This window comes from Eptatretus burgeri, chromosome 6 (genome assembly GCF_056783735.1).
Source record: "Eptatretus burgeri isolate ZD-2024b chromosome 6, Ebu_testis_v1, whole genome shotgun sequence".
Classification (NCBI taxonomy): Eukaryota; Metazoa; Chordata; class Myxini; order Myxiniformes; family Myxinidae; genus Eptatretus; species Eptatretus burgeri.
In genome coordinates, this window is record NC_140966.1 from 63,102,846 (window position 1) to 63,128,686 (window position 25,841).

Below are 25,841 nucleotides of genomic sequence, written 5' to 3' on the forward strand. Positions count from 1 at the left end.
TTATTCCCATCGCATGTGGAACGTGTGAGGCATACGGCAAGTGCGTCGTAAAAATTTTAACACGTTTAAAATTTCAAGACGTACTCCACTTACTACGACGTAGGATCGCGTACTTTAGCGTTCTATTCATGTATACCAAACTTACCCATACCGTAATCGACGTGTGCCAGCGTTTTAGACGCATTTTTCAGAGGTCGGCATATGCTGGTAAGATTGCCAAGGTGTGACTGCGATGTTGACACTTCCATTTCTCCAGCGGTTATGATTTGAATAATTGTGCGGCAGCCTTTTAATAGGCTACGCCATGTGATCGTTGGCGATACGTGCAGCGCGCTGTGCATAAGTTAGACTATTGTTGGGCATAGGTTGTGAACGCCGACAACAGGCTAAGCATTCGTTGGTACAAGTTATCTATAAGACAACGAAACATTCTGTGTCCGTTACTAATACGAGTACGTGCCCGTAAAAAAAAAAAAAAAAAAAAATAATAATAATAATAATTCAAACCGCGAGCAACAAACAACAACCACGCAGGCCGTTTCTTCGCTCTCGAGTGCCCGTACGTGCATGGCCTGGAAGTTCGAATATTATTCGCAGTTACGATTATTTGCAATTTAGTTTTAATACCCAATTATTCAATTTGCGCCAACGTATTTTACCTTTTCGCAATATTGTGGCAAGGAAAAACAAAAAGAGAAGAGAGAGAAAAAAAATTTACTTCCTGGTTTGGAGCATACCAGCACTCTGATGTTACCGAAATTTATACACCGTCTAATATGAAAACGATCATAACTTGGGGCATTGTGTTTATCTATAAATGCGCATAAGAAATCGAGAAATTATTAGAATACACGAAGTCATCATTATCCGGAAGCCCGTACGTTGTAACCCGTAATGGATCCGGAAGTCCATACGTTGTAACCCGTAATGGCGAACGCGGCTGAGCTTCCCTTTCCCATTGGTCACGCCCACGCAACAACGTGTCTATCATTGGTTTGGTAAATAAATGGCCATAACTTGGGAAGCACTTGTCCGATTAATATCAGACCTTGAAAAGGCACATCATCAGGTCCCCAGCAATATACCTGGCAAGTTTCAATTAGATCGGACCAGCGGTTGTTAGAGAAACGGCGGTCACAGACACACACACACACACACACACACACACACACACACACACACACACACACACACACACACACACAGATACAGACACACACACAGACACACACACACACCCACACACACACACAGATTGCTGGAATTATAGATAGATGTTTTGCATACGACCAACTCGTTATGAATACGTCCGAATCTTTAAAAAAAAACATCAAAAGTTCAGCGTAAGCCAGCGTTTTACATACATTTTGATACGTTGCCATTGCTGGCTAAAACGTCAAGGTGTGACTGGGCCTTAATCACCGAACCGTCATATTAAACACACACCTCCCGGAGATGCCCAAAAGATTAAATATGTCCGAATTGGAAAAATGAACACTTTTTTAAGCAGCCGGAACTGCTGCTAAGTTCGATTCTGGAGCTTAAATTTTGTAATTCAGCTTAGCTTAAGAGATTTTCACATGGAGAAATGTAATAAGGCCACAAACGCTGGTGTCTCCGCGCATTTAAAAGCATTGCAATGTACCGAGCAATTTGTAGTTATGATGAACAGGCATTCAATAATATAAGTGAGGAAAGTGAAGAAAAAAAGAAACTGTTGTAAAGAAATCATTGCAGCCTGTTCCAAGTCCTGTTCCAAGTGAGGCCTGTTGACTTCCGGTTCCGGTTCTTGAATGACGGTGGTGGTTCTGCTTCAGGGTCTCTGCCGACTTTCTCAAAGATAAGTTTTCCAGTCTTTTTGTCACGTTTTGACTGTCATTTTGTAATCTCTGTGTTTACTGTGTTTCTAGTTCGATCTCGTGTAAACACTCGTGCTAATTGTTGAGTTTTCGATGTCTTCTCATATCAAGTTTCCTTGAGGCCTACCCTTCTTCCCGTTTGTGTGTGTGTGTGTGTGTGTGATCGTGTTTATTGTATTTTCTCTTTATTCCCATCACTTTATAATTTCTCCACTTTTCCCTCCACCCTCCTTCTCCCCTTCTCAATTATACCCTCTGTTTCATGTCTTAAAATAAAATAAAAATACAAGAAAAAATATCTTTTACCTCACGTTGTACCCCACGTGACCATGTGACTTCCTGTACCGACTCTTCTTCCTTCTCCTTCTGTCGATCTACCATTTACTTTTGCTAACCCACATTTACCATACACCATCATTATTTTTTCTTCAACCGTTCCTTTACCTAATCTTACCTCATCTTAAAAAAAAAAATTGTTTATTCTCTTTACCTCTCCGGATACACCTCCTGCAACCATGTTTCTCTAACCCCTATTCTTCTTCCTGCAAGTTTGGAACGACCAGCTTCCTTCTGCGTTTGCTGATCCAAATTCACCAATACCTGCACGATTTTTCATATATATATATATATATATATATATATATATATATATATATATATATATATATATATATATATATATATATATATATATATATATATATATATATATATATATATATATTGCTACGAATTTGGAATTCCATTGCACACAACATACAGGTTCCCTTAGTCAGCTATGTCGACAAGTGCATGTTCCCTAGATAGCTCACCTTTCATTGTTTAAATGTTTGGGTTAGATGCGCTGCGAATCGATTTAATAGTTATGCGATAAATGCGATAAATGTTAGGGTTAGATGCGAGATCGATTAGATGTGCTGCGGATCGATTTAATAGTTAGGGAACGAAACAAAGGAGACGTCCCTCCCCCTCTTCTGCGAAGAGGAAGAAGAACCCAGCGGTGACGTCAACAACTCCCTCCCACCCGTGTTGAGAACCGGGGGGGATGGATCACGAGGGCATGAGTAACGCCGGGTGTGGGGGAGGGGGTGCAAAGGATAAAGAGGAGATCCTTTCTGAGTTCGTGAGAGTCCCGTGGTAGGGCTGAGTTTGTGGGGAGTCCCATGGCAGAGTTCGTGAAGAATCCCGTTCTGAGTCCCATGTGCAGAGTTCGTGTGCTGAGTCCCGTGGGGTTAGTAAGCTTTTTTGCTTCGGAGAGAGCAGTCGTTCAGCAGGCCATCGGGTCCTGCTTGGCTTGGTTGGCTTGAGGCCTTCGGAAGCTTTTTGCTTCGGCTGTCTCAGTGAGCTTCGGCTGCTGCATTGTTTTGGAAGGAACTTGAGCCGGTTGTTCGGCTCGAGCTGCGAGTGGAGGCTTCTTCCTCTTCTTCCTCTTCTCCCTCTTCTTCTTGGTTCGTGGTGCTTTTCGTTCTCCATTTTGTTTCCCGGCTTGGTGCGATGCATCGGCCGCTTCTTGGAATTGGATCCTCGGGGAAGCGACGATCGACAGGAAGGATTGGCGCCTCGTCTCACCGGCACGTGTTGAGAAGCGCGGGAAGATTCGTGGGAGATCGGGAAGGAACATGGCTCACGGCAATTTGGATCCAGCTCGCTCTCGCTGGAGCCCGGGACCGGACAAGTTGAAGACCACACGATGTGGAGAGGTTCGAGTTAGGCTCTGAGTTTCAGCTCACCTGTCCTCCGAGCTGGAGCTCGTGATTAAAGGCCTCAGCCACCATTTCTTGGGTGTGTGTGTGTGTACGTGTGTCCGTGGGCCCGTCTAATAAGTAGGAACTGCTGTTAAGTGTAAATGACTGTACATAATAAGTAGACGGTTGTACTTCATTTGTTGTGCTTTTGTTGCTTGTATAATTGCATTCATGTTTTGCCTTATTTAATTGCATACGTCTTTCATTATAATAAATGTCCTTGTGTGAATGTACACCTGCTCGTTGCGTCCATTCCCTCATTGACTGAACATTTCGTGTGTTGGGAGTTCGAAAGCCGTTAGTTTGCCGAAATAGGGGGACATTTGGACCGACGGTTCTCGGCGATTACGCCGCTCGGAATCGCGCACGGACAAGCTCGCCTCGGCGGTTTGTTCCGTATGAGATCCGTCGAGGGTGGAATACCCCGGCAGTTGGATCACATGGGTATTTAGGTAAATTGAAGATTGGCAATCGACCCTACCCCACGTGATCTGCCGATTGGCGTATTTCGGTTCTTGTACAAGGACCCGTCGCTCGGAGTTATCCGGGTGGCGATCTATATTCCGGGCGATCGGTCGGGCCGACTCGACTTGCGGCTCCATTCAGAGCGGTCGGTTGGCGGCTGACGCCCGGCCTGTAACAACTGGTTGTCAGGAGTGCGATCCGGCCCCCTCCGCCTCCATAGCAAAATTCATGGAGTCGGATCAGGGGTATACGGAGCAACCCCCCCCCCCCCTGTGTCCCCAAATTACGAGCGTTATAAATTTTATTCCCAGCACGTAAAATGTTCAGCCAAGGCGAGCATGGGCAGGAGGGATTAGGAATGGATTTGGAAATGTTAGAATCTATGGCTCAGGCCGAAATGACCATGCAGGACACTCCCATTATGCAGGTTGACTATTCCCCGCAAATAAATGCAGAGTCCACAATGGGCGCAGTGGCGGGGGCCGCAGTGTATGACACCCCCCCTCCCCTCCTCCATCAAAATCCCTCCTCAGCTCCCGGCGGATCCGCGCCCGATAATGGTGAAGCGACTGCCACGTGGTTATTTGACGTAAGAGACATGTTCGAGGCGTTGATGGGAAAAATGGAGACAAATATACAAAGCAAAATGAAGGAAGAGATTAAAGTAATGCGGGGTGAAATGCAGAGCATGGGGCTGGATATCCAGGCTGGGCAAGGGGCACTAAAGAAAGAATTGGAGGAAGCAAAAGGAAAAATGGCGAAGGAGATCGGCATGATACGAGGAGAGGTGAACGAGTTGAAAGGGAGTGTAAAAGGTGTGTAGTCCACGACCAACAACAGCTTGGTAAGAAGGATGTGACAGGCGAAATAATAACGGTTGGACAGGAGGTAGACAAGTTAGGACAAGGGATGAAAAAGGTAAAGGAAGGACAAGACCAACTAAGGCGGGAAACAAAGAAGGAATTGGAGGCCGTAAAAAAAAAGAGTGCAAAACGAGACACGAAGAGATGACTGAAATGGTTAAAGAGATGGGACGGAAGGCCGAGATAGAGACGCAGGGAATGGGAGTGCGACTGGACAGACATATAAAAGAGACAGAAGAAGAAGTTAAATTGGTAAAAGGTGGATTGGTAGAGACTCAAGCGGAGGTAGAGAAGGTTAAGGACGACTTGGAAAAAGCAAAAGACGTGCAAGCACGAATAGAGGGGAAGGTAGAGGATATGAAAGTAGAGTTGGTGGACTGTGTTGAGACCCGGTGTAAGAGGCAGGATGGCCTCCTTATAGAACAGGGGGAGAGAATACGCTCCCTCGAGGCAGATCGTAACCAGGTGGGGCCGGTGTCACTGAACGAGGTAAGGGGGTTGCACAACGCGGGGGTGTGCATGCCGAGTTTGGGGAGGGCAGAGGCCACGGGGTCTCTTGGCCTAATGCGGGCCCCCAGTATGACTGTTCCTGCGAGTATGCAGAGTGCGAGTCTGATGGCATGGGGGAGTAAGCAGGACAGTGCGGAGTGTGCACCGACGCAGACGGGGGTAGTAAACTCCCCGGGCGAATGGCTCGGGCTCTGCGGGGGTAGGGCACCATTGGAATCTGGGGGGTCCGTCCCTCCATGTGTCCCTCAGGGACTGGGAAGGTGGGGTTCAGACCTCGAAAGGCCAGAAGGTGCCACTGCCTCCGTATGATGGGAATACGGACCTGAGGGCATATTTGGCCCAGTTTCATTGCGTGGCCAGAGGCAACGGCTGGGACCAGGTGCAGGGCATGGCACAGCTCACGGCTGCACTGCGCGGTGCGGCATCCGAGGTCTTGACCACGATACCCTTGGAAGGGGCAACACTGGCAGACCTCTATTCGGGCCTAAATAACCGGTTTGGTATGGAACAGCAGAGCGAGCTTGTTAAGGCTCAGCTCAGTGGGCGCAAAGGACACCCCCATGATACGATGGGGAAATTGGCGCACGATATTCGCCGCGCGGTGGGGATCACACACGCGAATATGGCGCCGAAGTACCGGGAGGAACTCGCCCTGGACCATTTTGTTTCATTGTTGTATATGGACACTGATAGTTTTATTCTAGATATAAAAAAACTGATGATGTTTATAAAGATATGAAGAAAAATATTGGAGTATATGATACAAGTAATTTTAGTAAGAAGAGTGAATTATTTTCAAAAAAGAATGAAAAGGTTATTGGTAAGTTTAAGGATGAGTTGGGTGGAAAAGTAATGAGTGAGTTTATTGGATTGAGAGCAAAGGCATATGCTTATAAGTATGGTGATCAGATTGATAAAAGGTTAAAGGGAATAAAGAAATATGTAATAAAGAAATTAATAACTTTTAGAAATTATTATAATTGTTTGATGAATAAAAAAGAAGAATATAGGAAAATGAATACAATAAGAAGTTATAAACATAAGATATATCGTGAAGAAGTAAATAAAAAGGCATTAGGAGCCTTTGATGATAAGAGATTTATTTTAGATAATGGAATAGATTGTGTTCCATATGGATATTGTAAGATAGAGTGAATATTTAATCATAGAGTATATAAAATACAATATGGGTTTGGGTTTTTAAGGGCTACCGCCGTCTTTTTCACAATATATAAATGGTCGAACCAAGTATTAATCAAACTAAAGAGTGGAGAAAATATCAGTCTTGGTATATAAATGGAAAACATAATGAATGTGAAAAATATCAAATAAGTCTTATTGAAAAAATAACTAAAATAAAGGTAAACTAGAGGGGGAGCACTCGGGAGAGTGCAAAACCTCCGCCACCAATACTGCTGAGTCACTCAAGTGAACCTTATATCTTATTCATTAAATATGATGTCAACAGTGCTGACAGCGTTATAGTTCTTTTCTCCATTTTTTTTTTTTTGGGGGGGAGAGGTTTGGAAAACACTTAAAACATGTAGAAATGCAAAAAAAAGAAATCGAAATTTTGTTAAAAAAAGTTTCAAAATTTTTTTCTCTAAATTTTTTTTTGAGGGGGGGGGGTTGGAAATCACTTAAAAAATGGAGAAATGCAAAAAAAAAAATTTCTCTAATTTTTTTTTTGGGGGGGGTTGTAAATCACTTAAAACATGTAGAAATGCAAAAAAAAATTTCTCTAACAATTTTTTTTGGGGGGGGGGGGGACCAAGTCCAAAATCTAATGGCATGATACTTGGACCATACCTAACGCCCCACCAAGTTTCGCCGAAATCCGTCGAGGAGTTTTTCCGTAATACTGTTCACAAACAAACAAACAAACAAGCAGTCATAGACTGGTACTTACGAAATCGTCAACTTGACCTCTGACCTTGTCCAATAAAAGCTGTCTCTAGAGAAGGTAGCGACGCAAACCAGAAGTTTCTACGATGATTCTGTAACAAACCATCAAAAATCGAATGTCTTGGATGTTTGACCTCACTGTGACCTTGACCTTTGACTGATTTTGACCAAAATCTAATCAGGGCTACCAGAAGTCTCTGCAATGATTCTGTACCAAACCATCAAAAATCGAATGTTTTGGATGTTTGACCTCACTGTGACCTTGACCTTTGACTGATTTTGACCAAAATCTAATCAGCGCTAGACATCACCCTCCTGAATCACGTAGTGTAATTTGACATTGGTAGCTTCTTCCGTTCTCGAGTTATCTGTACCAAACCATCAAAAATCGAATATTTGACCTCACTGTGACCTTGACCTTCGACCGATTTTGACCAAAATGTAATCAGCGCTAGCCATCACCCTCCTGAATCACATGGTGTAATTTGACATTGGTAGCTCCTTCCGTTCTCGAGTTATCGTGCATACAAACAAACGAACAAACAAACAAACAAACACACAAACAAACACACAAACAAACAAACAAACAGAAACGGAAGTCATCAATATACTTACGAAATCTTTAGATTTCGTAAGTAACAAACAGAAAGGGGTGAAAACAGTAACCTCCGATCTTCGATGGCGGAGGTTAATAAAACAAATAAGCGAATCAATTTAAAAACTAGTAAGTTAGAGGATGTAAAGAAAATAATAAATATCCTTGAATGGACTGAAAAATTTGATGGTTATCAATTGAACAATGGAAAAATAATTTACTACAATCTCAAAATGATATGCAACTCAGGAGGTGGTCAGATGAGATCATTAAGAGAAGTATATCATTTCATAATGACACAAAAGGGGTATCTTGAAAAATATAAAGATTCAAATGTTTTATTTTTAAATATTTTAGATGGGGATTATTGTGCAAAGAAAATTAAAGCTATTGAAGGAATTTGAGAATGACCAAATGTTTATAGGTTCAATGAGTGAGCTGAACAATATGCATTGGTTATTTGAAAAAGAGTGTCCCTCGGCTTACATGTTTCAGATATTTCTTTAGAATCAACTTAAACAAATCACATTACTACTTTACTACTTGAACAAATCTTTATCTTATTGCATCGGTTCTTTGAATAGAGTACCCCAAGGTTAAAAGGGGAGACAAATAAATATACCTTGGGATAAAAAGGGGGTTTACTTTTTAGGGAAAAAAAAAATGAATCGCTGAAAATCCCCCATTCACTCACATGGGGAAAAGTGAGCCAGAATCAGTATATTCACCCAACATATATATATATACATATATATATATATATATACATATACACACACATATAAATTGTTATGGTTTCCACCACGCTGGCGTGCGAGCGACCGCTTTTAGTTAATCGCAGCCATGCGCCCACCGGACGTGGCAATCCCAGTCGCAGCTTTTGGATCAACGCCGAAATCCAGCTACGGGTGAGTTTTGAATCACACTGTAAATCAGCCAACTATTCTGTCCACACACGACAGGGTCCGATCGCCGAATTGTCCATTTACCTAAGTATGCGCGTAGACAGAAATGCCGGGAATTTACATCTCAACGGGACCTGCTTGGAAACGAGCCGTTTAAGCAGCTCGCTCCATTTGCGATTTGCCGAGCGGTGTGTTATCGCGAGGCCCCATTCGACCCGATTATCTTTTCAGCTATAAGGTAAAATAAGATGAGTAAATGACCTTCGGTGGTGGTGTATTGTATTAAACTGGTACAATCACCACATCCAAAGGTCCACACAGGCTCGAGCTCCGTCCTGGGTTCCGATCGCTCGCGCACTCTGCGAGAGCGCTGCCCCCAGGGCAGCTCATCACACTTGATGCCCGTAGAACCACAATCACTTTCATCAAGCGCATCGGGCTGACGTAATCATGGACATTCCAAATTACAACCGGTTTTGCTGTGAAATTCAATCCTTGCCTGACAGTCCGTCACACCACGTGATCGGATTGCTTCTTTTGTTATTAATTAAAACACAAGATGATTAAAAAACAAACATCACAAATGAAGGTGAAAACACGAGGTAAGGCCGAAGTCACATTTGGCTCGGCGGCCGGAGGGTCTACAAAATGTATGGGCACTAGCAATTATAAAGCAGCCGCAGAATTTCCACGGTCACACAATGTAGCAGTCACATATGTTTTTATTTTTCGTGTAGACACACGGGGTATTTATAAATCGTGGAGACCGAAAACGTGGGGGTGCCGTACGGTCTTTGATTTGATGTCGCACGGTGACCTTAGGGCGTCCCTGCGGTGGCCATAGAATTTTCAAGGCAGACGCAAGTTCGCCTCAAGGTGCCCGCAATGCGACCGCAGGGGGCCCTAAGGCCACCGTACAGCGACCGTGGAAATAGTGCGGCCGCCGCAATTTTTTGGGGGTTGGAAAATTCATTTTTCATTGAGAAGAGCTTACGGCAGCCGCACGAATAACGCAAGCCCACCGTACGCCCTACGTACAGTCGACGTGGAACACATCTACGTCATAGCTTGGCTTTGTCGAATTGCTACGGTGAACGTAGAAATGATAAAAGTTATAACTCCGCGCTATAATTCCACGGCGCCCTTACGACCTGTAAAATATAGCCATATGGCGTAGGGCCTCCCTGAGGCCACCTCAGTTTCTCTGCGGCCGCCGCACGTTTCTGTCAATTCAGAGGGCGTACGGCCGCCGTATCCTTGCCGTAGAGCAAATGTGACTGAGGCCTAAAGTATCGATCGACACACGAGAGATGCTTTCACGAGTACTTCCACCGACGAACTGAACGAACAAAGCGCAAAGATGCGGCTCGAACAGGTGGGGGAGACACGTGAACAAACATGAACGCTTCGTTGTGTTCGGTTTTTAAAAAATGCATTAGGTTTTTAGGGCAAAATTTTCTCGAAAAAATTGTTCGGACTCCAATTTGTTCAAACAATGGGTCGTTCTGATTCTGGGGGCACCACGGTATATTATAGTTATAGTATATTCAGTTATATATACTGGTATATTTTTATTTCAGTAAAAAAAGAACTGGTATATATACCCACTCGTTACCGTCCGTCTGGCCGCACGTTCGCCTTAGGGTCCCCCTGCGGTCGCCTTGCGGTCGCCTTGCGCGCACCTTGAGGCTACCTTGCGTCTGCCTTGAAAATTCTATGGCCGCCACAGCGATGCCCTAAGGTCACTGTGCGACATCAAATCAAAGACCGTACGGCACCACCACGTTTTCGGTCTCCACAATTTCTAAATACGCCGTGCGGATCCGCGAAAAATAAAAACATATGTGACTGCTACATTGTGTGGCCGTGGAAATACTGCGGCCGCCGTATAATTGCTAGTGGCCGTAGATTTTGGAGACCCCACGGCCGCCGTGGTAAATGTGACCTCGGCTTTACCTAAAAATAAGCATGTGATATAATTACCATGGAACACGCCCTCGGTACAGTTTGTCCGAACCGGATCACTCAACCAGACCGGATCACTTTACCGGATCGGATGCAGCCAAGCGACACTGCCAAGGATGTACTGGCTAAAAGGAACGGATTCTTGAGAATAAAGTCCTGGCTAAGCTAGGATTCGGACCATGCTGGACCAATGGAAGAAAAGACAAACACGAACAGGGAACATTTCGAATAATAATAAATTACAATGGGTGAGGAAAGGTATGTGGCATGATCAAGATTTATTGGGGTGTGTTGTGCAGAGATAGGGGAGAGAGGTGTGGTGCAGCAAATAACAAGCAACTTATAAAAGCGGACACAGAGCAGACCTAACCCAAAAATAATAATAAGGATCTTCTGCAGGCTTACTTACATGGACAGGCCCCGGGCACACACACACGCACACGTGCAGACACAGAAAATCTGATGAAAAGGTATGAGGCAAGACAGGAGAGGAGTTGAGGCTACGGTCTCTCGGTACCTTTGTATAAATGATACGCGGTACCCGAATGCGCCACCAATACGATTGGGGGGGATGCTCCGTGACACGGTACTCCCCTGGGAGCTGAAGCGTCGTCTCCTGCTTCAGGCAGCTCTTGTCGAGACCATGGGCGTGAAGGAGGGGCTTGAGTTGGGAGGGTGGAGTCAGAGTTGTGTGGGCGGAGAAGAGGAGGAGGAGCCCAGTGATGCCAACAGAAGGCAGAGTCGAGGTCCAGGTTGAGCGAAAGACGAGGCAGGGCAGCAGCAGAGAGAGAAGGAGGAGTCCGCTCAGACCTTTATAGGCCCCGCAGCGTGGGATGGGGGGCCACCCCGAAACTTGGTGTCATCACCCAAATCAGGCACTCTGATTGGCCACGACTCCCTGCACGGACCGGCCACGATGGCCGGAAACTGCAACACTCCATTTCCGGCAAGGTGACCCCGAGCTGTGGGACCGTCTCGCTCTGACCCCACGATATGACACGAATCGCCCACACCGAACTTCGCACCATGAATCATCTTGCAAGAACCCCTGGGCCGTGCCCTGATGACCGGCCAAGGGCAGTGTCAGCCTCGCACGCCCGCTCGGGCGCCCTCGACCAGCGCTGGCCAACGCGCCCACTCCGTGTGCGCCAACGTGAGTAGGGAAAGAATACTGGTTCTGGCTCACTTTTCCCCATGTAAATGAATGGGGGATTTTCAGCCATGAAATTTTTCTTTTTTTCCCCTAAAAAAAAATCCCCTTTTTAGCCCAAGGTATATTTATTTGTCTCCCCTTTTAACCTGGAGCCTGGTGTTGGCTTAGTGGTTAGGGTGGCGGCTTGGGATCCCAGGGTCCTGAGTTCAAGCCCCGTTGGCTGCTGAATTAACACCAGGGGGTTGACTCAGCCTGCCATCCTTCCGAGGTCGGCGAAATGAGTGCCAGTGTACTGGTCCCGGTGTATGCCCCGGTTAGAATAGGTGTACCATATCCCTGTGTGTCGTAAGAGGCGACCAGGGTTGGCGTCAGGAAGGGCATCCGGCCATAAAACATTGCCTCAAGAAAAAACCAAACCCCTGCACAGCAGGGAAAAATGGCTGTAAAAACTGTCATTTTTTTATTTCCCCTTTTAACCTAGGGGCTCTCTATTCAAATAGCCCATATAACAAGATAAAGATTTGTTAAAGGTGATTCTAAAGAAATATCTGAAACGTCGAAGCCTCGGGGCACTCTATTCAAATAACCCATACAACAAGATAAAGATTTGTTAAAGGTGATTCTAAAGAAATATCTGAAACGTCTAAGCCCCGGGACACTCTTTATCAAATAACCCATACAACAAGATAAGGATTTGTTAAAGGTGATTCTAAAGAAATATCTGAAACGTCTAAGCCTCGGGGCACTCTTTATCAAATAACCAATGCATATTGTTTAGCTCACTCATTGAACCTATAAACATTTGTTCATTCTCAAATTCCTTCAATAGTTAAATTTTCTTTGCACAATAATCCCCATCTAAAATATTGAAAAACAAAACATTTGAATCTTTATATTTTTTAAGATACCCCTTTTGTGCCATTACGAAATGATAAACTTCTCTTAATGATCTCATCTGACCACCGCCCGAGTTGCAAATCATTTTTGTACATAAACCATGCCATAAAAAAAGTTTTGTTTCAAATGTTTTCAGTTCATGCCGTGAAAATGAGGAAGTGTTTTTTTGACACGGCCGTGCTGTGTGAATGAGGAAGTGGTTTTGGACTGTCATGCTGTGAAAAAATAGGAACTATTCTGTGAGACAAGGTCTCGTGTTTATATTTTATCTCAGAACACGAACTGAAAACTTTTTTATGGCGTGGTTTATGTACAAAAATGATTTGCAACTCGGGCGGTGGCCAGATGAGATCATTAAGAGAAGCTTGTCATTTCCTGTGGCCACACCCAATGATTAAGCAATCTCCTCATCGTTGCTTTATAAGCGGTTCGCCAGACAAAGTTTCTGCCAGACGGGATTTTCATTTTTACAACTGAGGCATGGACGATCTTTCTTCCGATGAAGACAACAGCCCACTACAGAGTTGGTAAGTTTGTGTATTGTTTTCTCTTTGAACGATGAAGCAAATGATTATTAATTAAATCATGATAATTCTGATATGTATATTTTTTCCCTGACAGGGCATTGGAAGAAATTGAGTTTACATATCACGACGTGGTTCATGAAATTAATACTCTTATTGAAGAGATCAATGATTTTAGAAGAGAATTGAAAGACATTTACAATGAGTGGCATGAAGTCTTATCACGTCCTCTCATCTCGAAGGAATTAAACCAATGGTGAGACACGTGTGTGTGTGTCTCTCTCTCTGTCTGTCTTTCTACCTACCTCTCTCTGCTCTTATTGAAGAGGTCAATGATTTATAATGACTGGTCTCTGATCTCGAATGAATTAAACCAATGGTGAGGCACGTGTGTGTGTGTGTCTATGTGTGTGTGTATGTGTGTGTGTGTGTGTGTGTGTGTGTGTGTGTGTGTGTGTGTGTGTGTGTGTGTGTGGGTGTGTGTGTGTGTGTGTGTATGTGTGTGTGTGTGTGTGTGTGTGTGTGTGTGTATGTGTGTGTGTGTGTGTGTGTGTGTGTGTGTGTGTGTGTGTGTGTGTGTGTGTGTGTGTTGCTTTCCCTGTCTGTCTCTTCATCTATACCCTTGACTTATTATTTTTTTTTTTCAGCACTATCGCACAACATCAGCTGTTGAAGCAATCTTGTACAACACATGATTTTCTGGAGGTAAATATTTCTGAATTATTATTAATATCACTCGTACAACACATGATTTTCTGGAGGTAAATATTTCTGAATTATTATTAATATCACTCTCTCTTTAGAATGTCGCCATATGTTGGTTGCATCATTAGTTTGGACATGGTTTTGTCAGTACACTGGAATTCATTTTATTGACCTTGAAAGGATGACAGGCTCCTGGTGTGTTAATTCAGTGGCCGAGGCTTACTCATATTACCATGTAATTATCTTTATAAAACCTAATTATTATCCACTTTTTGTTTCAAAACAGAATATGGTGTCTGAGTTTCGAAATCACAAGACATCTGAAGAAGATTGCTGGGAAAGATTATACATTCTCGCAAATGAATATTTAATATTTTCAATATTAATAAATTATATTTGCTTTGTTTACAAATACTTGATTCTGAATTACAAAAAAAGAATCAAGACATGAACGAGAGGGAGGGGTTGGGGGGGGGATAGGTGCGCTCCCCCAATGACCCATCACCCCCTCATCCCATCCCTCCCCTCCCCATGTGTGTGTGTGGGGAAGGGTGGGGGTGGGATGAGGGAGGTGGTGGGTCAAAGGTGGGGGTGCACAGGGGGGATGAGGGGGTGGGGCTTGTGTGGGCGGGGCTTGTGTGGGCGGGGCTTCGGGGGGCTTGTGTGGGTGGGGTGTGTGTGGGAGGGGCTTGTGCGCGCGGGACGTGTGTGGGTGGGGCTTGTGTGGGCGGGGTTTATGTGGGTGGAGCTTGTGTGGGAGGGGTTTATGTGGACAGGGTTTATGTGTGTGGAGCTTTTGTGTGGAGCTTGTGTAGCCAGGGCTTATGTGGAAGGGGTTTATGTGGGCAGGGTTTATATGGGCAGGGGTTTATGTGGGTGGAGCTTGTGTGGGAGGGGTGAATGTGGATGAGGCTTATGTGGATGAGGTTTGTGTGGATAAATGGATGGGTGGAGAGATGGGGGGATGGGTGGATGAGTGGAGCTTGTGTGGATGGGTGGATAATTTTTTAATTAAATAAACATGTTGTGTGTGTGGGGAACGAATTAACTAATCACTAATTATGTGAATATGATGAATATGGGTGGAGCTTGTGTGGGGTTTGTGTGTGTGGAGCTTGTGTGGAGTTTTTGTGTGGGGTTTGTGTGGGGTTTGTCTGGGCGGGGCTTCGGTGGGAGGGGGGTGTGTGGGCGGAGTCAAAAAGGGGCGGAGTCAAAAAATTTCAATTTATTGGAGCTTGTGGGGGGGGTGTGGTGGGGTTTGTGTGGGGTTTGTGTGGGTGGGGGCTTGTGTGGGCGGGGGCTTGTGTGGGTGGAGTCAAAAAGGGGCGGAGTCAAAAAATTTCAATTTATCTTTGTCTTTTGTAATTCCTGTGAATAAAATCAACCTAAAATCTCTTCCCCTTCCAAATCATATATCTTATAAGTCCAAGGAACCGTATCTATTACATCAACAATTTTAAAAAGCTCGTTGGTCCATCTTTTCGTATAACTTTTTGAAAATGAGATTTCCACCTATATATTCTTACGATATCACCAACTTTGAACTTAGGTTTTCTGACATTAATCTCTTTTTCATATTTTAATTTTGTAAATGTTTCTGATGGTTTCATATTTGTTGCCGTGTGAATCGTGTCATTATACTTATCCACAATATCCTGAATAAAAGATGACCATTGTTGTGAACCGAGTTGTGTGAATTTTTTATATAGTCTCTCTTTTAAGGTACGATTAAAACGTTCAACAACAACTGCCTTCCCTTCATTAAAGGTACTGTATAATGTAATACTGTTATTTTTTAGAAAATTCATAAATGTCTTGTTATAAAACTCTCTACCCTCATCAGTCCACAATTTTTTAGGTTTTCTCTTACTTTTATTAAATATCTGTTGAAAAGCTAACATAAGAGTATTACCTGTTTTGTTTTTTAAAGGGACAACCCACGCATATCTACTCCTCAAATCAATAACGGTTAAAGCATACTTGTACCCCTTATCATTATTGAGTTCAATCAAATCAGCAGACCAGATATAATCTACTTCCTTGGAATAAACTTTCCTTCTCTGAAACTTTGTGAATATTGGTTTATGTAATTCATCAGCTAATTGCTCTTCAATCTTTATGACATCATTAGAGCTTACAAGTTTTTTGAATTTCCAAGTCCAAGTTTCAATTTAGCATTGATCATCTTCTTCACAATGAACCGATCAACTTTTTCTCTCAAGGTTGGATTTTGTATCAGAGACAAATTATACAACATTTCTCTATCGGCATCATGCTTTTCTTCCAACGTTGTGGTATTCCCATAATCAATATCGTGTCTCATGCACACTTCATAAACTCTATTGATAGGCTTACTCCAGGATTTAGGATTGTCTGCCTCATCTAATCTTTTATCCAAGTTTGTGCCTGGACCACAGAAAGAATACCCTGGAAGATGTAATTCCCCTGGTATTCCAGTAGTTGTAAATTTACTTCCTGATAAAAACTTTTGTATATCTCCTCCTAGTTTGTGTTGGGAGATAAATTGATTTTTTTTTGAACCACACACCGAACATATACCTTTTTGTATAACCCTGTTATTTTTACTTTTAATATATGAAATATTTTTAGTATTAGTTTTCTTTTTACATTTGAGACAATAACTCATTTATTTATGAGAAAAATTCCTGCAGAGTGCAAAAACCTTTTTAGTTTCCAACATGCACATTTGAATCTTAATTTTTAAAACATAAAGAATCCTTAGAAATGCCTTCACTCTCTCCCCCATTTATTTAAGAAAAAAAAATGAAAAACTTGAATTAAAATACATGTCTTCTCGATGTCAATAGTCTTGTCGAAAGTATTGTAAATAGACTTATCAAATCTTTGTTTTCCTCCTCGGTGGGTTGAGTTATTTTCTGTAATACCCCTATTCTTTTTTGAATCTCACTGGTTTCCATATTTTGATATTTATTCATCCACTCTCTTTCCTCCCTCTCCTCCCTCTCTCTCTTCTCTCTTTCCTCCCTCTCTCTCTTCTCCCTTTCATCCCTCTCTCTCTTCTCTCTTTCCTCCTTCTCTTTCTTCTCCCTCTCCTCCTTCTCTCTCTTCTCCTTTTCCTCCTCTTCCCTCTCTTCTTCAACTCCTTCCTCATCCCTTACTATCCTTGAATCGCTTACACCCCATAGAATATTATACATATATTCATCAGGATTTCTTGTTATTCCTGTATCCAAAATAATTTTTTTACAACAGGAAACCAATAAAATTTCTTTTGAATTTCTAAAAGAGCCTTACCTTTTCTTAACTTTATAATTTTTTCATTATTTAACATTCTAATTAAATCTAAAGTTGTCGGTTTATCAACATCAGCATAATGCCAATCTTTTATTGAAAATACCTCATTCTTATGTTGTAGAACATATTTATTAAAATACCGAATACCCTTTTCTTGAAGGTATGCTTGAACACAGAAATGATAATTTTATTGAAGCCTTCTTGCTGTCATTTATGTATTAGAAATATATGTTAGAATAATATTATGGCACGAAACACCTCCCCATCTTCCCATAGTTAAATCATTTTGTATTTCCTTACTTATTATATATAATCCTGTTTTTTCTGTTTTCATGAGATAAACAAGGGCAAAACCATTATTATATTTACCCTTATTAAATTCTTTTATTTGTTGTTTACTAATCGTAGCCCCACAAAACTCATTCTCGATACCAAGTGGATAATATTCTTCCTTACGAGACTGATTTAATTGTTCCAGGTCTTCGAGGTTAATTTTAAATGACCAATTATACCCTAAATCATTCATATCATACCCACATTGTTCTATTCTCATACAAACGATACGCCCTTCTTTATAAAAATTTATTTTAATTCGAACTGTGAATTCTGTATGACCTGGAGATAATATCAACACTTCTGTATCTTTGGAATACACAGCCGTTTTATTTAAGTATATATATTGTGATAAATCACTTAATCTCACCAAGTCATTCGCTTCAGTTGGGGTTGGATAATTTTTTAATTTATAAGCATTTTTCATGGTAATATTTTTGGTTATATTATATTTATGTCGTTCAGCCTGTGCCTTTGTGTAATAATTTGATAAATCAATATCCAGTTCTTGAGATACACCAAAGATAGAACCATCTTTACCAACATAAGTCATTTATATTAGATTAAAAATAATATCATAAAAATTTTTTATTTTTGTTGAGTTGAAATAACACATATAGGCATAATTGACCACAACACTTGGAATTTAATTCTTGGACTTGAAATGTTTGATAAACACCATTCTGTAAGAATTTTATGACTTCAACAGGTGGCGGAAGACCAAAACTATCAAAATAATATTTGTCTTGACTATTAAAAATACAAACCCAATGAGAACCGTTCCCATTATTATCTTCTAAGTTCATAATAATATTCTTTGTATGTTTCGGCACATTTGTTAATTCATCTCTCATACAAATAACCACATTATGAATTTTTAATTTCTTACAATATTTGACAAGTTGTAAATTTGATGTTGTATTCTTTCCAAATTCTTTCAACCACTCATCAATGCTCATTTATTTATTAGAAAGATATAATCCATTACCTCTTTTCGTTAATTTTACACCTGCTTGTGCTATAGAAGAAAGCATATCTCCAACTAACAATCTCGCTTTATCAGGCAGACCTTCAAGTTTTTCAGCAAAATCTACAATTACACCACTTCCACTAATTTGTTTCTCCAACTCTTTGTTATGTCTTTCCAATTCTTTTTGAGCCTGGAGTTGAGCCTTCCTTTCGTTGGCAGTTTTCACCGCTGTTGAAATACCACCCGTCAATGCTCCAACCGCACTTAAACCAGCAAATAAAGGAATTAGAAATGGGAGAAATCCTCCACTCGTCTCTCTTATTGAATATTTTTTCAACATTGGTTTTGTCATTTTAATTTTAAGTGAGCCAGTGTCATTCAAGATTTTAACCTGTTCTCTTGTGAGAAAAACATCAATTCTTACTGCTCCTTTTCTCTGAATTGTATTAACGTTAATCGTACAAGGCTTTTGATTTTGAACACAAGATGATAGTTTATGAAGATTGATTTGATTAACATATACCCCAGTTGGTACTTTGCCACTCATTTATTTAACAAAAAATTATGTGAGACTAATCATCACACCATTATCTGTATTAATCTGCAATTCTGTTTCTTCCAAAAGCAAACAATATGTATCAACTTCTTCACTCTCTCCTCTTTCAATGTATAGGGAAGTATCCACTCGATTAGACTTTATTGTTTCCTTTTGAGCGCTCAGGTCAAACGCATAGATTGTATACAAACTTTTAAATGCTGTCATATCCAAAATAGGTTCTTTATTTCCATTACTTTCACACACCTTTTGGTAAGACTTGTATGCTTCAGCAAAATCATTTTTTTTCCCAATTAATTTCCAATCTATCTCGTGGATAAAATGTTCCATCTGGAGAAACGCGAAGTTGTTTCACCTTAGCATTATCACTCAATGCATTATTCTTATCAGTCGCAGTATCACCATCTGGCTTTTTAAAAATGATCCACAGATATCGTGGCTTTCCTTCCAGAACACCCAAATTCCATGTGTAAGTAGTTTGATTGAGTTTAACGTGTTGACATCTTCTTTTGAGGTATGATACACTGAGTGGTTTCTTTGAGTTAAGTCTTCGATTCAACATCTCTTCTGTTTTAAGATTAGGAGTATATTCACTGATATACCAACTCATTTCCTCAATTACAAATTTATTCTGATCACCAAAAGCACTACCAACACCAAAAAGCAATCGATTTTCATGATCATTCCTTTGTAGTTGAAATCTAATTTTAAGGCCATACAGAACTTTATCATGATCACAAAATCCAAATATACCTTTAAGAGGAACTGCCACAGTAAAACTATTTTCTGCTTTTGTATCATCATTATACATTCCTTTCCTTTGAGTATATCCAGGGTCTGTGTTTGTTCCCGTTGACATATCAGGAATAAAACCTTCGACAGACCCCTTTCCCATTCTATCACTGAATGTATAGAGTGTAAATTTTATCATTTCAGATACAGCAGAGACATAATCAACCGCTTCAACTTCTTGTGTTCCAATATACAAACGCACACTATCAAACATTTTCCAGAAGAAATCATTTACAAGTGTAGCGTTTGTGTTATTCCCAGCCTTAGTGAATTTAAATTTACACAACAAGAAACTTTCGGAGAGATTCAAATAGGTTTGTTGATTATTTATTTCAAAACTTTTTGTACCATTCGTATTCCAGTCTGTTCCAGTTATTGCATTTACCTTGAAGTAATCTTCTTTTTTAGTGGAGTTTGAGATAATAATAGTATCATCCAAATCATAGATACTATCAATTGCTTCCATACTTGTATTTATTTAGGAAAAAAAGATGTTAAAACTTTTGAAACCCTGATCCAAGTATTTGAATTATTTTCTGTCGTTCTTGGGGGGACAACTGAGTTTTGCCTTTCTTAATTTCTTTTATTGCTTGTAATTTATGAGATTCCTTCTGAGCATCTTTTATACTCTTTACAGCACCTGCTACATTTTCCACAGCAGAAGCAGTTGAACCAATTAGATCTTTATGTTTAAGAAAGAGCAGTACTCTCGGTAGAGAGTACTGCTCTCTACCGACTCCTCTCCAGCCTTGCCCCCCCCTGCTCTCTCTGCGATTTGTCCCAACCACATTTCCACAGGGCGCTCAAGGTCCGCCAACAACCCCCTTCTGGTTAAACTACCAAAATCACGAATCACTGCTCATCTTCACTCTTTCATTCCTCTTTTTTCCCGCCTTTGGAATAAACTTCCTCACTCTATTCTTTCCCATTCTTCCCTCCAGGCTTTCAAAACAGCTGTTCACCACCACCTCTTATCTTCCCCCATCCAAATCCTCGATCTTTTCTACCCCCGATAATCCACCCAAGCCCACTTCCTTCAATTCTCCTGCTTTCCTTCCTGAAAGTCCCTGTAATGTCCATCTTCTCCTCGCCATGTTCCCCGTCCCATCCCCATCCCTCTCCCTTCCACAGTTCACCTGTGTCTGTTCCCCAATGTTTTGTCCCTTCCACTCCCGCCCCTCTTGTCTCATGCCTCCTTGCTGTGAGTTGTGTGTTCGCTCTCATACGAGCCTCGACCAAGGTATACAAAAAAAAAAAAAAAAAGAATAGTTGAACCAATACCCATGAGAGTATCAATTATCCCATCTCCTCTAAATTGATGTCCAACACCCCTTTGTCTCTTAGGTTTATAGTATCCTCTACCAAGATACATACCTTCACCCTTGTAGTATGGGGAAAGGAACATCCCATCCCCTGTAATTATTTTATATTTTCCCAACTCGTGTTTCCTCACAATAACCATCGTATTTATTTATTGGAAAACTTCACGTAGGTGAATTCTGATGGATATAACTTCTCCATTAAAAGAAATCACACGATTATCTTGGTCGGTTATCCTAAAATTTACTCTGTGTATGGTTTTTCCTGACACAGGTAGATAAACCAAATTTTTGGGTTCCATATTGAATTTATAACCAATTGGGGTTGAGTATGCGCTGAATGAAAATATTGTATTTGTTTTTTTCCCATCATTATAAGCACCATCAATCAAATCACAGTGAATTAACACCGAATTTATTCCTGAGGATATTTGAATGACATTATCACTGTAAAACGTCCCATTAGTTTCAATCTTTTTTGAGGAGAAACCCAATAACTCTCTAAATGAATTATCAATTGTGAAATCAACCTTGTAGTTATTTTTAACTTTAATCGTTGATTTTGAAGTATGTTTTTGAATGTTTATAACAATATTTTTTGGTTCATCACCCTGTTCTTTTATAAGACGAGTAATTTCGGAAGATATTTGAGAAATCTCATATGCTCCGGGTGAGACTGTTATCGTTTTGTATCCACTTCCCGGATTATAACTAAACTTGTCATTTTTCTCGGTTATATTAAATAAGGTATTATAAGTTTCCATGGACAATAAAGATGCCTCATATTCTTTTGTTGTGTCAAGTTGTAGTGGGTATGGGAATGAAGATGTGTGGTCGCTTGTTGTGAAATTGAAACTAAGGATTGTGCTTCTCATCTTATTTAATATGAGATAAAATGTCTTTATATTGATATTTATTAATTATTTTCATGTTCATCAACTGGTCTAAAATGGCTGATGCTTCATTAAAACAATTGTTATTTCCAGCCTTCTTACTGCCTAACAACAATAACAGTCTATTAACTAATTGCGATGGGTCATTTGGAAGAAAACTAACACCTGAACCAAGGATACTTAAAGCCTGAATAATGTGTTTCTCCTTCTCATTCTTCCTACTTTTACCAGAAAGAATAACCTTATAATTTAGAGTGTTCAGCAGATCAATATATACTCTATCATCATTATTTTCCATAACCAATGGTTTATCAATATACTTTGATTCATCCCTCACAGTTGAACCTTGTCTTCCATCTTTTGTGAGAAGAAACATTAATCTCGGAGTTAGTTTAACAGGGGGTTGAGCAGAACCCAAGAACCTTAATTCATCATTAAATATCAATACCTTTTCTTGAACAAGATGAAATATTGCTCATTGTTCTGTTGGAATGAGCCCTGCTTTGGTTTTTGAATCCGCTGAATATTCATTGCTTTGAACAGCATTCACAATATAATCAGGGGGTTGATTAATCTCTTCCAGTTGTTGAAATAATTCTTCATCATGATATTCTAATTCTCCAATATGCTCTAATTCTTCCTCCGTCATTTGACTGAAATCTTTTAACATTTGAAGTTTTTTAGGAGTATATTCTACTGTGGGAACTGTGGAAACATCTTTCATTTTTTCTTGGGAAGTTTCTAAAAGTGGTTTAAAAAATTTCTCTTGTTTTCTTTCAAATGCTTCTTCGCCCGTTAGTTTCTGTCTGCGTTTCTTCTTTATGTCTTCCTGCTGTTTTACAACCTTTGAAACCAACTCTTGATGTTCCCTAAATGTTCTTGCTCTTTCTTTCGCATCCATTTATTTATTGAAAAATATCATTTAATATCTCATCTTGTTTCACAACAATATATTTATATTTTTCAGTCGTGTGTTTCATGTAATCCCCAAATTCCTTTTTACTACATAATGTAGAACAATTGTCTCTCCAAAAATTGTTTATATCTATTGAATTTAACTTGAATAAAATAAAAGTATTAGCATTGTTTCTGATGGAACGACGAGGAAGTTGAAAGTACGATTGACTAAGATAAATACAATTACAAGAAGAATGTCTCCCTCTTGTGTAGTAGCTGTCCATTACCGTTTGGTTTCTCTCATTAACACAATCATCAAAGATAAGGAGGTTCTTTTTGGATTTATCCAAATCTTGGGGAGACGGTATATCATCCGTATTATCACTCAGAATACAAGTTATCGGTTTTGATTTCTTTTTACATCTCTGTGTATCACAAAATAGTTGTATTATATCTTCAATGTTAAAATCATTTAGGTTTTTTTGAAGTTTAAATAAACCGATTATATCTTCTTTTTGAAGACCAGCATTAAAACCTTGTGAGAGTAGTTGATACTCTGGTTGAAAACTCGACTTTGTGAAAATTATTAAATTTTCATAATCTAAAAAGTTGGGAGTGAGGAGCATCTTTAAAAGTAAGCAGGTTTTTCCACATCCACTTGAACCAACTATGAGGCATCTTAATGAATTTGGGAGATTTTTATGGTTGTCAAATTTTATCTTATTTTCCCAAATGGGTAAAAAATCATTCATTTATATATTTGGAAAACAGGTTATTTAATTCATTATTGGCTTTTTTCGAAATTCTATATTTTATCCTAAGTTCAGGTTTAATTTCAAGATAATCCATTATTTTATTTATGCAATATCTTGTGTTGATATTTCCCTGAAAATCACATCCATGAATAATATATAACAACAATCCTTTGAACATTTCTCTAATACGTTCAGTTTCTTCCCTTGTAAGGAAAGGTGTGTTATCACCCTCGTACTTTACATTCATTTCTCTAATCAATCTTGTAAAGTAATTCATTTTTGGTGTAAATCTAAAATAATTATTTTCCTTTTTATATTTTTGATTATCATTAATTAGAAGATAATCACAGAATATACATTGTTTATAGGCTTTTGACTCTGTGTTTAATCCCCGTCTTTCACACGCAGGACAATTCTCAAATTTGTCATATGGAGAATCATGGAATTCAAGAGGCTCAAAATCGAGTAAACTATTCATATTTATAAAGTAAAACTTTATTTAAACTGAAATTCATCTTCGATATCATCTTCGATACTTTCAGAATCATCTATACTTTCATAACTATCATTTGAACACCAACTCTCGGTGCCATAACTATCGTTTGAATGCAAACTCTCAGTATCATAATCACTCTCATAATCTTCAAAATCTTCAGTTGAATATTGACTCATTTAATTAGTAGAAAAAAACATTACCATCGATATCGATATACATTTTTTCATTAACAGATTCAACTGCTACATTTTTTATATTAAAGGTAATTTTAAAATGATCCTTAACTGCAATTGAACGAAATGTCATTTCACCTGATATATTAACATCCTTTATTTCATTAGGATTTATATCTTTAGGGTTGTTGAAAAAAATACAAATTTCTCCTTGCATATTACAGATGGTCTTATCTTTTCTTTCTAAAGCTTCATCCATAAGGTTTTTATTTTTTGATACCTTTTCTTGTTTCATTGCTTTTTCTAGTTTTGAATATATTGCCAGAAGGAGAGGAGAAACTTTTGTTAGAGATACCTTAATTGATGTTCTTCCAGGTATACTAAAAGCCCTTCCACTGAAGTAAATTGAAGAACTCATCATATCCACCATAATTGTTTTTATCCAATAGTTGTTATATTTATCTTTGTTCAATTTTACATCCTTGACATATTTCTCAGCATCTTTAACAAATGAAGAGATTGATTGAAACTTGTCTTTTGTGTCTTGAAACATTGTATTTATTAAGTGAAAAAGTTGGAGGATAAAATGGTTTTAAGCACAGATTCACCTGTAAAATAAACGAAATTTTCATCAAGAAAATTTTAGTTTAAGCACAGATTCACCTGTAAAATAAACGAAATTTTCACCAATAAAATTTTAGTTTAAGCATAGATTCACCTTTAAAATAAACGAAATTTTCATCAAGAAAATTTTAGTTTAAGCACAGATTCACCTGTAAAATAAACGAAATTTTCACCAAGAAAATTTTAGTTTAAGCATAGATTCACCTTTAAAATAAACGAAATTTTCATCAAGAAAATTTTAGTTTCAGCACAGATTCACCTGTAAAATAAACGAAATTTTCATCAAGAAAATTTTAGTTTAAGCAAAGTTTTATTATATAAATATGGTGAATACAACATACTGCGATGTTTGTAATCACGAATATAAACATTATAGAAAACACCTCCAAACCAACAAACACACATTTAATCTATTTCACAAAATATCCCCTCTTGAGTTGGAAAGAAAACATTGTGATACCTGCTCAAAGGATGTTTTGAAGAGTAGTTATAATAGACATCTTCAATCACAAAAACACAAGAAAAATGAGTTTAAAGTAAAGGGAGACTATTATATTGAAAACACTGATGGGGCATTTAAAGGTCATATAAAAATAAGGATTTTTCAATTTGGAGAACCCGGTCCATCATCAATAGTTGAATCAATTGAAATAGTGAAACCTGATG

At 39.7% G+C, this 25,841-nt stretch overlaps 2 protein-coding genes across 3 annotated transcripts in view; one reads left to right on the top strand and one right to left on the bottom strand.

The window, feature by feature from the left end:
- LOC147024937 (uncharacterized) overlaps nucleotides 1-25,841 on the bottom strand; it is a 228,452-nt gene that overhangs the window by 46,937 nt on the left and 155,674 nt on the right. The window lies entirely within an intron of this gene.
- The window catches only part of LOC147024938 (uncharacterized), a 41,133-nt gene continuing 27,386 nt past the window's right edge, over nucleotides 12,095-25,841 (top strand). The window contains exons 1-4 of the mRNA XM_085886937.1: nucleotides 12,095-13,389; nucleotides 13,484-13,642; nucleotides 14,034-14,091; nucleotides 14,378-14,446. Of these exons, the coding sequence (XP_085743063.1) occupies nucleotides 13,343-13,389; nucleotides 13,484-13,642; nucleotides 14,034-14,091; nucleotides 14,378-14,446 (333 nt within the window). The 5' untranslated portion in view covers nucleotides 12,095-13,342. The remainder of the gene's footprint in view (nucleotides 13,390-13,483; nucleotides 13,643-14,033; nucleotides 14,092-14,377; nucleotides 14,447-25,841) is intronic.